We start from the raw sequence: 18,211 nt of genomic DNA, 5'->3' as shown, positions 1-18,211 counted from the left end.
AAATAAATATATATATATATATATATATATATATATATATATATATATTGATTTACTCTACTGCAAAAAAAAATAGAAATGAAATATGCAAAAAAAAAATGTATATAATCACATACTGACTGCATATATGTGTACGTACAGCATACACAGGTACATACGTACGTATGATCAACGTCTGCATGAGAAATTTGTCTTACGATATGATTCCTTCCGTACCGAATCACGGTAGAAAGTCAACTTTGTTTTTTATTTTTATTTTTCCAAAACTATATATATATTCACATTCAGTAAAAAGTGAAAATTGATGAACTGAAGTTAAAAGTAAATTTTTCTTTTTTTCTCCTTTTTGCGCATGCCCATTGTCGTAGAGAACGTTGTCGAAGTTTGAAGTTTTGGAAAGAGGTAGAAATTAATATGTTGGGATTTTGTTATATATAAATCAAAACTATAACATTATTTTCCGAATCATTAGAACAACACAATGGAATACGTATCGAGATTTGGTTGAAAGGTTCAAGAAGAAGAAGATGAACAGAACCAAATTGTAAGGCCTGAAGAAATCGGCCCATGAAATACGTATAATTTCATTTCAAAGAAAGTGATACATATGTACATGTAACAGATACGCATGTGTGTGTGTGTATATATATATTAGTATATAAATTGTTCATTGACTCGGTCTAGGCAAGGCAGACCCAGGCCCAATAATGCATGGATACAAATTTAGGATGTGGTCTGAAATGTTTTTGAATTTGACTAATCAACTAGTTTCCATTTTCGGAAAACGCCAAGCTCACACGTAATATATGAAAGTTTGCTCCTAAGAGATAATTTACGTATCAGTCCAAATAATACAAAAATATATTATACCAAATTATTATATCGATCGAGGAATAAATAGATATATATACGCATTATTATACAATGTAACTCTTAAATGCTGATCCACCAATCCATAAATCAAAGAATATCAAAAGGTACGTATATACATTTCATTTGTTTGTCACATAAATTTTTCGCATATAATAAATGTCGTACTTAATATATATGTATATATATATTGTAAAATATTTTTTTTTTTTGGAAATTGTATACGTTAAAATTGTATACTTCAACCATCATATATTATAACTTGTTCCCCGCAGATCATGTAGTGGGAAGAAAGAATCTGGCTGCTTGGTCCACAGAAGCACATGATAGCGAATGTTGAACCAAAATTATGCTAGGGTTTTTATGGAACTTTGTCCTTTATCTGTTTCAAACAGCCATGTATCGATCCCAAGAGTTAACTTTCATCCCATACTTATCCAAATTCATGATATGCGATATCTCACAGCGATCTCGATCAGAAAACAAAACACACAGCAAACAACATTAACCGTTGCGAGATATTGAATTCCAAGAAAATATTGTAAATTCAGTTTGTATATTCAAAATACCCTTAGATTTTTGTTTTCGTTATGATATGTTCCGTTATGACCGAACATATATGTATGTAAAGACAATAAGAGAGGAGATGGTTAAGGTACAGCATACACAGGTACATACGTACGTATGATCAACGTCTGCATGAGAAATTTGTCTTACGATATGATTCCTTCCGTACCGAATCACGGTAGAAAGTCAACTTTGTTTTTTATTTTTATTTTTCCAAAACTATATATATATTCACATTCAGTAAAAAGTGAAAATTGATGAACTGAAGTTAAAAGTAAATTTTTCTTTTTTTCTCCTTTTTGCGCATGCCCATTGTCGTAGAGAACGTGGTCGAAGTTTGAAGTTTTGGAAAGAGGTAGAAATTAATATGTTGGGATTTTGTTATATATAAATCAAAACTATAACATTATTTTCCGAATCATTAGAACAACACAATGGAATACGTATCGAGATTTGGTTGAAAGGTTCAAGAAGAAGAAGATGAACAGAACCAAATTGTAAGGCCTGAAGAAATCGGCCCATGAAATACGTATAATTTCATTTCAAAGAAAGTGATACATATGTACATGTAACAGATACGCATGTGTGTGTGTGTATATATATATTAGTATATAAATTGTTCATTGACTCGGTCTAGGCAAGGCAGACCCAGGCCCAATAATGCATGGATACAAATTTAGGATGTGGTCTGAAATGTTTTTGAATTTGACTAATCAACTAGTTTCCATTTTCGGAAAACGCCAAGCTCACACGTAATATATGAAAGTTTGCTCCTAAGAGATAATTTACGTATCAGTCCAAATAATACAAAAATATATTATACCAAATTATTATATCGATCGAGGAATAAATAGATATATATACGCATTATTATACAATGTAACTCTTAAATGCTGATCCACCAATCCATAAATCAAAGAATATCAAAAGGTACGTATATACATTTCATTTTTTTGTCACATAAATTTTTCGCATATAATAAATGTCGTACTTAATATATATGTATATATATATTGTAAAATATTTTTTTTTTTTGGAAATTGTATACGTTAAAATTGTATACTTCAACCATCATATATTATAACTTGTTCCCCGCAGATCATGTAGTGGGAAGAAAGAATCTGGCTGCTTGGTCCACAGAAGCACATGATAGCGAATGTTGAACCAAAATTATGCTAGGGTTTTTATGGAACTTTGTCCTTTATCTGTTTCAAACAGCCATGTATCGATCCCAAGAGTTAACTTTCATCCCATACTTATCCAAATTCATGATATGCGATATCTCACAGCGATCTCGATCAGAAAACAAAACACACAGCAAACAACATTAACCGTTGCGAGATATTGAATTCCAAGAAAATATTGTAAATTCAGTTTGTATATTCAAAATACCCTTAGATTTTTGTTTTCGTTATGATATGTTCCGTTATGACCGAACATATATGTATGTAAAGACAATAAGAGAGGAGATGGTTAAGGGGTCGGTTTCAGAACCACCAAGAGGGCTATGTCACGAAAATGTGGAGTCTCGGGAGAGAATCTCGAGTTCGTTGAGCATTGACTTGTCTATAAAGCATATAAAACTCAATTCAAGTGTTAGACACAATATGTTTTTTTCGTATAGAAAATGCATATATGCTTAATACAATGTAGCTTCCCAAACCGGTTAAGAGTTGGTCCGACTATATATATACACACACTTAAAATTTCAACATGATATCAAGAGATATATAGAATATTCTCGTATGTATTAAGAGATACAAAGAATATCCTAAAATATTATCATAATATTTAGATTTGATTTGATTTTTATATTTTAGATATTATATTAATCAGATATATAAGATATTATAATACTATATTTCGTAACTATAAATATTATAATGTTTTATGTTGAATAATAAATTAAAATCGATTCTTCACTCATTCTCTATAAGATAGAAACCTTGTATTTCAAATTCAATATAGGCCTAAAAAAAACGAATATAAAATTTAATGATTGACAACTTCTGGAAATAGAGATAGATTTTACTTTAGAAACAAGCAAATTATAGTTTGTTATTTCATGATATTATTATTATTACAAGGAAATTATATATGAAAACAAAAATTTTAAAAGAAACTTTCTATTAGAAATGGAGTGAATTGATGGCTTTTGCTTTCATGGGGATTTTTCCATGAAGGGCATGAAACAAAGTGGGACCTCTCTCTGCACATACCCCATGGACCATGCATGCATTCACTCCCTTTTTTTTATCCATTTGATTTTGCTTTATAGTTTATATATAAGTTTCTGTAAATAATTAATACGGTAGTCATAATTAATTTAAACACCAAGCTTTTAACCATGGCATATTATTCGATGGGGTTGAATGAATTTTGTAAGTTTGCACATTCAAGGCTATTATTCTCTTCTTCTTTTTTCACCTTAGCATTAATATAGCTCTATGTAATTTGGCACCTTCTGTCTTAGAACAAACTGCATAAGATTCCATTGTAACCAATACAGTTAAATTCACTTCATAACATCAAAAAATTTAAATGATTACTTATATGGTATCAAGCAATTTAAATTTGAATTACAACTTATTATTTAAAACAATACACAAACTTGATTAGTTTAACCAGTAAAACCGAAAGAGAAGTGCAAAACGTTTATCGTATTCCGACTTTGAATCTCAAATTTTGGCAGGGGATAGTATATTCCAAATCAAATAGTTGACTCCTGAACGCGAGATTAGTTTGGCCCCTTGTACTAGAACTCGATTATTCAAAAAATATACACCCTTAGTTTCCTAAAAACGTAGGATAAACGTCCTAATTGCCCATAAATCTAAATAAATCTTCATACCTAAAACATCCTACAACTTTTATCACCTACTTAACTAGAAAACACAACAATGAATTCGTGTACATCATATCAAAAAATAATCATCAACTATATCAAACTAACATATTTTGGCTCACAATTGATTTTGTTTTTACCAAAAAAGGATCGTGATTAATATTTAATAATCACTATATAAGAGATTATGAAGTTTAATTTTGCAACCATGTATCTCTAATATTAAAGCTCCCACCAAATATTCTTCGAAAGCTAATACAAATATGGGGTTATATATAGCTTCTTTCTACCCATATTGATCAAACTAATAAACGTGGATTATTATAGGAGATTAATTATATAACACTTGATTTGGAGGGAACTCAATTCATCTATATGTAAAATTACCTAAGAAGACATATAGAGAAACAATGTGCCCTTTGAAACAGCAAGACACACTTGCTTTATCTCCGAGTCTTATGTCTATTTTGCATGGAAAAGGAAAGCTCACGCCTTTCTCACCTCGCATGATTGAGAAACACAAAAGGATAGAGAAAAATCCGTACAAAAAGATATATAATCGGTGAAATTACTAAAGAAATGATTATTTGAATAAAATTATAAGAGTTATATAATAATAATATGATCCTAATTAACTCGATTACCAAATCACACAACACTCAATCACTCGTTTTGTAAGCGGACAACAATCAACTCTCTAAGCTTTTGTGTTTATATATAAGCAAAGGTCATATTAGAATATGTGACCGGCCGGTTATATATACAATATTGAAATATCCAAGTAAATTAAATCAAACAGATATAATTAACATGTTATGTATATTCTAATGAAGCTTGAACCGAAACTCATCAATGGCGGAAAATCAAGGAAGAGGTTACAAAGAGACGATATCTTTTAGAGAACAGAGACACCAATTTTGGGCTTCAACGAACAACGACCACTTCTCTCTACTTTCCCTTCTCTCGAAACACATTGAATGCAAATTTCTTCAATGAGGCAAAAATCCAAGGAAATGTATATAAAGTTAGTGTCCTTTGACGGTTCATCAACAACACCAATAATATAATAAGGGTGTGAAAGCTATTTATTATTTGCATGTGTCTCTTCGTATATTTATAAAAATAAATAAATAAATATAAAAGAATCTTGTTTCGGGCCAATTGCTTCCGTCACACGCATTAAATTCTTCCAAAAATGTTTATTCAGATTATATATATATATATAGGGTACGATAGAGCAAAATGATAGAGAGAAAAGCATATGATAGGAAACATAAATATATAATCTTTAACGATGAATTAATTAATCATAAAAATCCGTTAGTTTTAATTCGAATTAATTCCACTTTATCTTTTATTATTTATTTAATTATTTATTTGCATATTTTACCATAATTGCATCTGACCTGCAGGGTTTTACTTGTTAGGGTTTTTACTTTTCTTGGTCAAATGTATTTGAATGAACCTCATATCTTTTTAATTTTTAAGTAAAAAAAAAAAATCGAAGTAATAATTAAGAATATTCATCTCATTCAATAGAGTCCTTACATTGCAAATAAAAAAAAAAGAAAGTGAAATTAATCACATAATTGTAACACTGTTTTTTTCTCATGAAGTGAAATCAACTTTAACTCAGAGAAGGGCATGTCTTTACTCAAAATCCATCTCTTTATGTCCTTATCAAAATCCATGCAACACAAGATTTCAACGTTGCTTCATTTGATGGCAACCCCCCGATTTTACTATTATGTATTTTCTTTGATATATAGATGAAACTGCAACCTACTTTTTCGTGTTTCAGGCGCCTAAGTTGTACAAGAATGAACCTTGATCGTACCATGCATCTACAATGTGCCATACACATACATACATACATATATATATATGCGTGTTTTGTAAGACTAAAAGAATCAAATTTATCCGAATAATTTAGCCGTATCAGACTCGGATCTGCATCTTTGCGGCCGGCATCGATTCAATTATTCGCTTAAAGCTCTGCGATTTGTGTCCGCATTATGTAGTCGTCGATGGACCCAGCGAGAGAGAGAGAGAGAGAGAGAGAATTTATTCAAAAATGAAATTGAAAATTGAAAATTGAAGAAAAAAACACAGTAGAATATCAGTTTTTGAAAACAGTGAACGGAGAGGACAATATCTGAGTGGTGAGACATCGTAGGTATGCTTAGACAGAGCACCCATGTGGATTTTCATGGAAGTTATGGAAAGTGTAAAATGTGGCTGAAAAAATATACTTATATACTTTTTAAATATAATATTATCTTCATAAAAATGCTTATAATTGCATTCTGAACAGTAGTGATTCGACGGCCGATCATCAATAATGAAATTCTTTTATAAAAAGACGTGGACCGCCGGAGAGGGTATGTGATGGAGCTCTAAACCATGCATAAATTATTCCATTTCAGTTTAAATTTATTTTATATATAAACATCATCTATATATATATAGTTAGACTTCTACATTCTTCAAAACTGTGGATGGCGTTGATTATAAAATATCTTATCATCGGCGAGAAGACGTTACAATTAGTACATCATATCTTACGATATAATATACCGTATGTGATTAGAAATTATATAATTTTGTAAAGTATGACATAGATTAATTACTAGGCTTTGCTTGAGAACACAGCATAGTTTTTATATACAATACATATTTAAGGAGCAATCGTCTGCATGCATGGACTGTCGATTGGAAATTATCAATATGTACTTGCAAATGACATCTCTAATGTACTTTACATCAAACAAACTAAAATGGACTCCGGTTTTCGCTTATTTTACTTAATTTGTAATTCTTCCCTATACGTACGTAGTACACTCTTCCTCTCTCTCTCTCTCATGTCTATATATATACATACATATATATATATATATACATATATACTGGGAGGTTTGCATATAGCTGCGATTCATGCAACGCGAAATACACGAGGAGGTTGGCATAAATCTTATGTAACTTAATTTGTAATTATTAATTTGCGTTAAAATGGTCAAATCGATATAAAGTTGATCTTATACATTTCTACTAACAAGAGGAAGAAAGTGGGGTATACTTTGGTCTACACAAAGCAAAACAAAACGCGGACCCATATATCAAATCCTGGCTTTACAATTTAGAGCTACAGTCCCACTAGTTTAACCAACGAATTTTTATATTGTAATATATATATATATATATGTGTATATATATATGGTCAAGATGGGGACCCACGTGGACTGTATGAGTGACACGTGTACAGAGAGGAGAGGTCATCGCGTGATTCTCTTATAAGCCACACAGAGATCACTGAGAAGAAATCGCAGCTTTTAGCTTTTTTCCCACAAACCCTAAAAATGGGCCACACTGGTTTTGCACCCACCTTCCCTCATTTATTATCACTTACTATTATTAATGTTCTTTTTATTATTCATTCCAATTATTATATCATCATTTTATTTATTTTTTTGATTTGAAAGTTTTTTTTTTTATAATGGGTTAACGTCATTTGGTGAATGAAGAAAATCACTGGTGGACTACAGTTAGGGCTAGTGATATTATTATAATTAATGGGGAAGTGCGTGTAGCCTTTGCTCTCTTCCTCGTTTTCCTTTGCGCTTTGCAAGATTTGATCTCCCATTTCTCCGCCATATAAATCATTCGTATATACATATATTTTATATTTCAGAGAGAGAGAGAGAGAGAGAGAGAGAGAGATGGGGCATCACTCGTGCTGCAACAAGCAGAAGGTGAAGAGAGGTCTGTGGTCACCAGAGGAAGACGAGAAGCTCGTCAACTACATCACCACTTATGGCCATGGATGCTGGAGCTCTGTTCCCAAACATGCAGGCACACCTCACCCACACCATACCTATACATACATACGTACACACACACACATATATATATATATATATTCGCATATACATTCCCACATTTCTTGAATTGTACGTTGAAGATTATTTCTTGAGATTTTCTTGCATTTCAAGGATTTCGTCTTCTTTTGCTTTGCAACATACATGCACAGACTCATTAGTTTCTTGGATACTGGTGAATAATATTTTTTCGCCTTTTTTATTTTCTGGGTTTTGCATATCCTAGGTCTGCAAAGATGTGGAAAGAGCTGCAGATTGAGGTGGATTAATTACCTGAGACCCGATCTTAAACGTGGAAGTTTCTCTCCTCAAGAAGCTGCCCTTATAATTGACCTCCATAGCATTCTTGGTAACAGGTTTGTTGATAATTTTAAACGTTATATATATATATATATATATATCTGTGTGTGTGTGTTTACATATGTACATTTTTCAAGTTTCTCGCACATATATATATGAAATAGTAAGATCTATGTGATATGATTCGGGCAGATGGGCTCAGATTGCCAAGCACCTACCAGGGAGAACAGACAATGAAGTGAAGAATTTCTGGAACTCTAGCATTAAGAAGAAGCTCATGTCTCATGATCATCACCATCGCCATCATCATATCTCTTCCATGGCAAGCTTGATCACCAACTTTCCTCACCATCACCATCATCACCATAATGGGTTCATGAACAATGTCAATACCCATAACAACGGCGAGGAAGCATCTGGATTCTTCTCCCTCCTCACAAACACAAACCCTAGTTTCATCACTCCCAACCACATTGATCCTCTCTATCTCCCTCCTCCTGTTTTTACTCCAGTTATGTTCCAAAGCTTTGGCCATGTAGATTTCAAGTTTAACGACTCAAGCCAAGTTCAAAACCTTTACAATCCTGATAATTTGGTCATCGCACCAACAAATCACCATTCTTTTCTTCCATCTGATTATGATCCTCATATAACGACCCTTCCAGATTCAGATTCATCTTCCGCATTTAATCATCAGCCCCCATGGGCATTACCAGATCTCCCAGCCTCCATTTCTGCCACTTTCCAAGAAACCCAAGTCGTTGAATCGTTTCAAGATTATGTTGGACATGACGACAAGCTCATCATCGATCCAATGGTCTCGCTATCACCATACGACGATGACCCTCTTCATCATTCCTTGGTCACCACCACAGTGATCCCAAACACAGTTTCAAAGTTATCAGAAGAGGTTCTTGACGGGAAAGCAACATCCCACCCTCGTGACTTGCACCTGCCTGCGGCGGATCATGACGACGACGATGATGATGATCATCAAGTGGATTCATACATCAACTCTATGATCATGCCATCATTGCAATCATCCTCCTCCTCATCGCCGATCTCCAGCAGACAGTACGTTGCAACAGTACCAAACCCTAGTACTACTACAACTACAATGTCTAGGTGGGATCCCTAGACATGGATATTTGAAACATAGAATTATAATCTGCATATTATATATATATATATATAGGGAGAAAAATATAAATAATAAATCCATGTGTTGAAAAACCTTTACTATATAGCATCTCGTATAAGGAATGGTATCTGTTCATTAAATATTTTCGAAATGTCATTGTCGGAGAAGACAACCTAAAATGTTACTAGTTCAGGTTATTTGTGTGAGTAATGAAGAGCTATTGCAGTGTTCTTCAATAACTACATATATGTAATAATCCTTTTTATTTATACTTGACCGCATACACACACATATATATATATATTCGCGTATGTAGGTATATGTGTATGTAAATGCGCTATGTACTTCTCGTCGCCTACACATGTGTTTGTGTACATATGGTCAGTTTGTTTTGTCTCTAGCGAAAGAATACTTTTGTTCTGTTCTGCATCTTTGATTTGTCACCTCTCTCTCTGTGATATTTGTGGGGCCCTTAAGGACAGTCACACGGATACTTTAATGCGATTTTCACGTACAAATGTTTTGGTCAACTTGGTAAGATTCTCTTTACACAATATTTCTGAGCAAATTCGAATAAGTATACGCTTTACTTCCCACTTATATATATATATATATGCATGGATTTGATATCTCATATATGTGTGTGTATATATATATGCATGAATTCGATTTCTGATTTCCAAGAACACGGGAGAAGCATAGAAGCCTAACCTCATGAAACCCTGTTTATTTTCTTACAACGTTCTCCCAACTGTCTTGGGATTTAATCAAGAAGCATGCTCATTCATCTCAACAGTTAAATAACGAACCCACTCTCCTGTTATTCGTTGTGTTAAAGATCTGGTTGTATCACTTTAATGAACGCTAGGGTTTAGACTTCACTGCAGCCGGCCGAGGAAGAAAGGAAGAGAACACTTGTAAAATTTCTTGGAAATATATTTTTTTTTAAAAAAAATTTATAATGTAATGGCCAAACAAATGATCTTACGGTCTTTTATGGATTGCTGTACACAGCGTATACTATATGTCTTCACAAGATTTTTAGAGTAATCATAGAACCCGTTCATCAATATCCTATGTGAATTCGTATCTGCATGATAATATGAGATTTTATTATGATCTCAAAGTAATATCATTTGACTATATATATATATATTTATATATATGAGTTGCTATATTTATATAAGGTTTTCAACATATGAGGCAGGTCGATGTGGCTCATAACGCCAAGTGGAATAGATTTTTTTTTTTTTTTTTGTGGTTAGATCAGGCAGGGTTTTGAAAGGCAGTAAAAAAAATTACACAACTTGGAAAAAAAAAATTAAAAAAAAATTGTCTCATTCCAATTTTTATTACATGCTGATGTATACAGAATCAATTGGGTATTATCAAAAATACCCTTACTTTGCTATTTTTACTTCAATACCTACCCTTGTGACCATGTGACCGAAATATAATGTGGTCACATATTGATCCCATTGTTTATAACGTTAAATTTATAATGTTTTAATCAAATAATTAATAAGATATACAAAGTATGAACATAATGAATTAGCGTGATCACTATAAATTTAACGTTATAATCGATAAAAATCAAAATGTGACCATACTATATTTCGGTCACATTGGCCACAAGGGTAGATCTTGAAGTAGAAATAGCAAATTAAAAGTATTTTTGATATAATGCCGAATCAATTGGGTCAAAGAGTAGTGGACCGTCAAAGGGACGTGGATACCATTTACAATAACATTAATAGGTTAGTTAAGCAAACTTATTTTGAATAGACCATAACGAGCAAAGGATATGGTTGCAACTGCCAACGGTGCAGCTGCTGAGGTTTACAACTGCGTTTGCATCAATGATCATCAAGCTTTTGCATCTGAAACTGTGTTCTGAGGATAGATATATCGAAAAACCGACATGCAAAGACCGCTATTCTCCGAGATTCAACATTCGGATCTCCGGAAAAAGTAAAGTAGGGGAAGTTTATCAAATGCCGAGGATTAAACTGAGTTTCAACGCAGAGATTCATCGTTCTTGAGTACATTTCCGAAGAAGGAGCACCTAAGCTGTGATTCTTGAACGCCCTTTCGCTATTCTTCGAGCAATCACTCTTCTCCCTCCCTTTGTAGCTTTTCTGTCGGGTATTTAGAAAAAGGATTCAGACATGATGCATACAAACAGTTCTGATACTAAGCAGTCGAATTTGAATCTGATTTGTGATCAAAACTCAGAAGAAGAGAAGCTTTAGGAATTCAATGGTTTCTGCTGAGATAATAGATTTTTCGGATGAACAAGAGAAAGAAACCTTTATCCATAGGAGAATAAGAACATTAGACATAAGAAACATACCGAGCAAAGAACCCATGGTTTCGTTTGCGCCTAATAGTGCTCGGTTGGAACGTCCTTTTGGGAAACAACAGCAATGACTCGCTTGATGAATCAACTACAGCACCAAAATACACAAATATCAGGCACACACCACAATCCGGCAAAATCCACATGTCAGTAAAGGGGGAAAGGGTAGTAGTATCGATGTCACGGGCTTTGTGCGCGTGTGCCTGTATGCAATGTGAGATAGGCCTGTAAACTTATCTGCCTTTTTGGTGAGCCTAGACTAACCAGGGTCACATAAATACACAGCCCAAGAAAGGGTCAACTCAGAAAATAAAGATGAGTTTTCAAATAATCGTCATACCATAAGGGACCTAAAAGAATCCAGAATCATGAACCATAACAATCTAAGGAATCTCATCAACCATCATGATTCAACCAACTTCATCATGAACAAGTCCTATCTAAACCACACAGCCTGCTGTATCTCGTTTACGATAGACATGCATATGCTATCCTCTCGCAGGCACAAGACAACACTCGGCATAGGTGTTCCGAGCAATCCATCCCAATAATAAGCATTTATTTTTTTTTTTAAAAGATGAAATCCAAAGAAAAACAACTATACTGAGCTCTTTTACTACACAGAATTTGTGAAACCAAAATGCGGAATCCAGAATAGAAGAAACTACTCTAACTCGTTTAAATCTCACACACAGAAACCCAAAATCAAACATAACAGACAAGCTGAAAACTTTGAAATGTAGACACAATCTAGACAAGTTTTTAGTAGCCCTTAGGATACATGACTTGCTCAATCGTCTCAATTCAAATAGCAAATGCAACAATCAGTGATTTTCACTTAGAAGACTAACGGAAAAATTGAATTTTTATTACCATTTCAATTCTCTGAATATGGTGGTCGGTTAGGCTATCAATCGCATTCATATGACAACAAAAGTTCAGTTCATGTAGAACCAGAGCAAATGCCAGTCCTTATACCTAGTTCCCACGGACACAAAGACAGAACAAAAGCTATACACAGACAAACATACGCAGAGATGCATACATACACGCAAAAGCGTCTCTACATAAGCAGAGAGAGAGAGAGAGACGTACCTTCGGGTAAGAAGAATTCAAGGGAAGGAAGACCAGAGGGATAAAAAACCTCTTGAGAGGAGAGCTCATGTAGCGAAACAGTGTCGCTAGGGCGCGGATCCAGCGAGCTCTGTAGCTTCGACAGCGACGGGAACAGATACGGAGTGACTTCCTGACCCTGAGGAACTACATACTGAGCCGATCCCAATTTGTTCTGCAGAAGATACGATGTGACCTCCTGACCCTGAGGAACCACTTGCTGAATCGATCTAACGTTGTTCTGCAGAAGATTCGTTGTTGGATTCGACAGGAATCGGTTCATCAGCGAAGCTCCCGCCTTGGCTAGGGTTTTGGTCGCCATTCTCTTCTTCGTCGAGACTACTACGATGGCTCCGAGCACCGGTCGAAAAACCTCTTGCGAGAGAGAATTCAACTAATGGGCTTTGGGTTTCGGCCCAATTTCATGCCGTTTTGGTGGTAACTTCAAAAAAAATATATAATTTGAAAAGTTTATTTTCATTTGAAGTTTAGATTTAAAATTCAATTTGTGACTTATTGTAAAAATAATATTTTTATTTAATAACTAAAATCTTAATTAGTATTGCCTTCCAGAATTTCAAAACGAAATTCCCTACCAATCTATTAATTTTTTTTAGTTTTAGTTTTATTCAAAACCAAAAAAAAAATTGTTTTAAAAAAAAACTAAATTTATAAGAAAAATTCAACATCCCTAAAATAATATTTTCTTATAAAAATATTTTTTTTCCCCACCGAACACCTAAATGTTTCTAGTAGTAGTTTTGAAAAATTTAATAATCTTTCGGACTATTTACCAAAATCTAGGGATGTCAAAACGAGCCGAGCTCGCGAGCCGGCTCGAGGTTGGTTTTTTTTTTTACCGAGCCGAGCCAAGAATATCTGAACCCAAATAAAAATGGGCTGAGTGAGCCAGCTCGCCACGATCCGAGCCCAAACGAGGCTAGCTCGGCTGGCTCGCAAGCTGGCTCGGGAGGTGGAGTAAAAAAAAATTTACGTTGAAACTTGAAAGTGTTGATATTGTTGGTATGATATTTTGATTTGGAGATAATTTTTTATGTATAGATTCGGATCTGAAGATGGTTTTTTGTAAATGGATTAAGATCTAATTGTATATGGATGGATTATGATGTGAAAATGGTTTTTTGTACATGGATGAATTATGATTTTATCTATTTGAAAATGATTTTTTGTATATGGATTGTGATTGTGAATATAAATATGATTTGGATGTATTGGTATGTTCTTTTTATGTTGATATATCATTTGGATATGATTTTATATAATTTGATATGATTTTTTTTAGGTGTTTAGAAAAATATGAGCCGGCTCGGGAGCCGGCTCGCGAGCTAAGTGACTTGGGCTGAGCCAGAAATTTTCTGGTCCAAATAAAAATGGGCTTAACGAGTTGGGCTGAAAATGAGCTGGCTCGAAACGAGCTGGTCCGAGCTGGTCCGAACCGGCTCGTTTGACATCCCTACCAAAATCCCCCAATAACAACAAAACCATAATAGCAAGCTCAGATCATTAAGGATTTACCCTTTTTTCCTCAAACTCTTAACAAAAATAATCAGATATTTCTCGTTGGATAACTGGAACAAGTTTCACATGAATTTCTTTGGTCCAATATACATACAAATATATATACGCACATAGAATGAAAAGAATTTGTGAAGAAGTTTCATAAAAACAACCAATACACGACCAGGACAACTTATCTTTCAAGTCAAAGAATAAGCATACACAGAAGTTTCATCTTCAAAACCAGTCGAGTTCATGTTCTCAAACAGCCGTTCCAAACTTGTGTAGATCATCTGGCTCGACCCGTGGGACCAGTCTCCGACCATGAAAGAATGAAGCTCGCTGCCTATCTCAATCCAGCTCATGCCCGGTTCTTTCTTAACCCCTCGTCCCCTCATCAGTTCCCTCACTTCCTCAGCTGAAGATTCGATCCCAGCTTCATTGTAGTCGAGTTCATGTTCTCAAACAGCCGTTCCAAACTTGTGTAGATCATCTGGCTCGACCCGTGGGACCAGTCTCCGACCATGAAAGAATGAAGCTCGCTGCCTATCTCAATCCAGCTCATGCCCGGTTCTTTCTTAACCCCTCGTCCCCTCATCAGTTCCCTCACTTCCTCAGCTGAAGATTCGATCCCAGCTTCATTGTAGATGTTATACAGCAATACATATGTTCCAGAGGCATCTGGTTCAAGATCGATCAACCTTTCCGCTACTCGTTTCCCTATAACGCTGTTCTTGTAAACCCTGCAAGAACTCAGCAATGCCCTCCACATCACAGGATGGTCTTGAAAACCCGATCTCAGGATCAGATTCTCGGCTTCTGATAATCTCCCAGCTCGTCCAAGAAGGTCAACGATGCAGGAGAAATGCTTCTCGTCTGGGTTTATCCCGTAATCCTTCTTCATGCCTTCGAAAAGCTTCAATCCTTCTGTAATCAGTCCTCCATGGGTACAAGCAATTAAAACTCCAAGAAACGTCTGGTGGTTTGGTTTGAGCCCATGGTTTGGCATTGACTTGAAGAGGTCTAATGCATCATTGCCAAGCCCATGCTGTGCAAGGCTACAAATCATAGCAGAGTATGTCGCAATGTCGGGATTCACCACCTCTCTGAAGCTTTTATTAGCAAACTGCATGTTTCCCGATTTTGCGTACATACAGATGGTTGAGGTCTTGACACAGGTAAAGTTATCGATTCCACTTCTTATGGCATAACCCTGAAGCTGCTCTCCCATTCTCGAGGCAGCAAAGTCTGCACAAGCACTCAACATGAGTGAAACAGTAAACTCTTCTGGTTTTACTCCAGACAAGAAAAGTTGACAGAACAGATCACAAGCACTTTCGAACTGCTCGTTCTGAATGAAGCAATCAATCATTGATGTCCACGAGGCAATATCTCGCCTTGATGTTGAACCAAAACATTTCATCCCGTCTTCCGTTGAACCCAACAGAGCATACAACTCGATTAGAGCACTTCCAATAAACTCATCAGCCTGAAAGTTGTTCTTACATACAAGGGCATGGATTTGCTTTCCATACTCCAATGCTTTCACCACATTACAAGCTTTTAGCATGGTTGAAAGTGTCGATGCTGATGGTTTCAGTCCCCGCCTTTGCATTTCCATGAAGAGTTCAAAGGTTTCAATTACAGATTCATCGGTTATCGTGGACATCAATGATTGATTGCTTCATTCAGAACGAGCAGTTCGAAAGTGCGTGTGATCTGTTCTGTCAACTTTTCTTGTCTGGAGTAAAACCAGAAGAGTTTACTGTTTCACTCATGTTGAGTGCTTGTGCAGACTTTGCTGCCTCGAGAATGGGAGAGCAGCTTCAGGGTTATGCCATAAGAAGTGGAATCGATAACTTTACCTGTGTCAAGACCTCAACCATCTGTATGTACGCAAAATCGGGAAACATGCAGTTTGCTAATAAAAGCTTCAGAGAGGTGGTGAATCCCGACATTGCGACATACTCTGCTATGATTTGTAGCCTTGCACAGCATGGGCTTGGCAATGATGCATTAGACCTCTTCAAGTCAATGCCAAATCATGGGCTCAAACCAAACCACCAGACGTTTCTTGGAGTTTTAATTGCTTGTACCCATGGAGGACTGATTACAGAAGGATTGAAGCTTTTCGAAGGCATGAAGAAGGATTACGGGATAAACCCAGACGAGAAGCATTTCTCCTGCATCGTTGACCTTCTTGGACGAGCTGGGAGATTATCAGAAGCCGAGAATCTGATCCTGAGATCGGGTTTTCAAGACCATCCTGTGATGTGGAGGGCATTGCTGAGTTCTTGCAGGGTTTACAAGAACAGCGTTATAGGGAAAACACGATCGTGATAACCCATCTGGGTGTACCCAGAAATCAGAGAATTGAACGAGATTATATTTCTCTGAGGCATTCCGTCGAGCAGGTAGCGTGCGAAGCCCAGTTCCCCACACTTGCTGTACATGTTGAGCATATTGTTGAGCAAGAACAGGCACGGATTGAAAGATGTCTTGATCATACGGGCATGGGCGAGTTTTCCCAGAACCATGGAACCCGATTTGGCGGCTGTCTGAACGAGTTTCGTGTAAGTAACAGAATCTAAAGCCGTGCTCTTTGGTCCGCATGGCGAAGGAGAAGCCTCGCAACTTGTTCCAAATCGTTCGGAAAGATGAGTGGTGCAAGAAGCTGCACAGTTCTTGTTGGAAAGAATCTTTGTTCGGAAGATCAGAAGCATGTTCTTCCATCACTCGTTAGCTCTTCATGTTTTTCCCGTAAAAAAAACGACGTCATTTAGTATTTTATTAGACGGTATTTAGACATTATTATTTACTTGATAAAAAAATGATTTTGATGATCTATTTTTTTAGCTAATTTTATTTATCAATTTTGGAAAATTCTAAAGGTTAATTGAAATTAAACAATTATATTTTGCATAGAACTAACTAAAAATATGTTCTTTATTTAATTACAATAATACGGTTTTTTTATTAATAATATAATTCATACCGCAAGAGCTTGGGCAAAATATTAAGGTTATATTATATTACCACAGCAATTATAAAAATATTTGTTGTTTTAATATTTGAATCGGACGGTGGAGGATTTACAAATTAGTAAACGGGGCGGCGATCGCACCGTCCAAACTTTTTCAGGAAGGCCAGGGCGGCGAGTGGGCCCACAAAAAAGCCTTTTGGGCTGTGGAAATGCTGTGGGACCCATTGTCTTTTGGTCCAACCAATATATAATTACGTAAAGTTTAATCCATATTTCAACAATGGCATACTATACACGATTGAAATGAGGTTGGCCATTATGTTCGTTGAAATTACAAATACCTTTCTATATTTATTAAATAATTTTACTATATCTCAATTTGTATATAGGCGTATATGATTTAAAATCTTATGTTGTATCATAAATTTTAGATTCGAACTTCTAAAAATTATTTATGGTAAAAATAATTAAAAGGCGAATTATAATTTTAAAATATTTATATTTTTTATAAATTTAATTTAAATCAATTTTGTAGTTTTTAATATGTATAAGTTATGTTGAAAATGGGGAATATTGGACCGTAAACTTACGATAATCGAATCTAAATTTACAAATGGGAATTCAAACTTAATTAATTTTT

At 35.1% G+C, this 18,211-nt stretch overlaps 3 protein-coding genes across 3 annotated transcripts; 1 reads left to right on the top strand and 2 right to left on the bottom strand.

Annotated features, from left to right (window-relative positions):
- The first annotated feature begins 7,914 nt into the window (after positions 1-7,914).
- On the top strand, positions 7,915-10,056 carry LOC104822641 (transcription factor MYB26-like). The gene is made up of 3 exons (XM_010553919.1): positions 7,915-8,131; positions 8,384-8,513; positions 8,650-10,056. The coding sequence occupies exons 1-3, from the start codon at positions 7,999-8,001 to the stop codon at positions 9,593-9,595; spliced, it is 1,209 nt and encodes a 402-aa protein (XP_010552221.1). The 5' UTR covers positions 7,915-7,998; the 3' UTR covers positions 9,596-10,056.
- Positions 10,057-11,356: 1,300 nt separating this feature from the next.
- LOC104822640 lies at positions 11,357-13,441 on the bottom strand. Its single transcript, XM_010553918.2, has 3 exons — positions 13,053-13,441; positions 11,952-12,045; positions 11,357-11,736 (listed from the first exon to the last, which is right to left on the bottom strand). Exons 1-3 carry the CDS (start codon positions 13,390-13,392, stop codon positions 11,664-11,666), a joined length of 507 nt encoding a protein of 168 aa, XP_010552220.1. The 5' UTR covers positions 13,393-13,441; the 3' UTR covers positions 11,357-11,663.
- Positions 13,442-14,656: 1,215 nt separating this feature from the next.
- On the bottom strand, positions 14,657-17,491 carry LOC104822768 (pentatricopeptide repeat-containing protein At3g13880-like). The gene is made up of 3 exons (XM_019203550.1): positions 16,896-17,491; positions 15,046-16,270; positions 14,657-14,845 (listed from the first exon to the last, which is right to left on the bottom strand). The coding sequence occupies exons 1-3, from the start codon at positions 17,309-17,311 to the stop codon at positions 14,789-14,791; spliced, it is 1,698 nt and encodes a 565-aa protein (XP_019059095.1). The 5' UTR covers positions 17,312-17,491; the 3' UTR covers positions 14,657-14,788.
- Between the last annotated feature and the right edge of the window lie 720 nt (positions 17,492-18,211).

Source organism: Tarenaya hassleriana, unplaced genomic scaffold (assembly GCF_000463585.1).
Source record: "Tarenaya hassleriana unplaced genomic scaffold, ASM46358v1 Cleome37, whole genome shotgun sequence".
NCBI classification, from domain to species: Eukaryota; Viridiplantae; Streptophyta; class Magnoliopsida; order Brassicales; family Cleomaceae; genus Tarenaya; species Tarenaya hassleriana.
The sequence above is the reverse complement of the archived record's forward strand: the minus strand, read 5'-3'. Positions and strand labels throughout refer to the sequence as shown.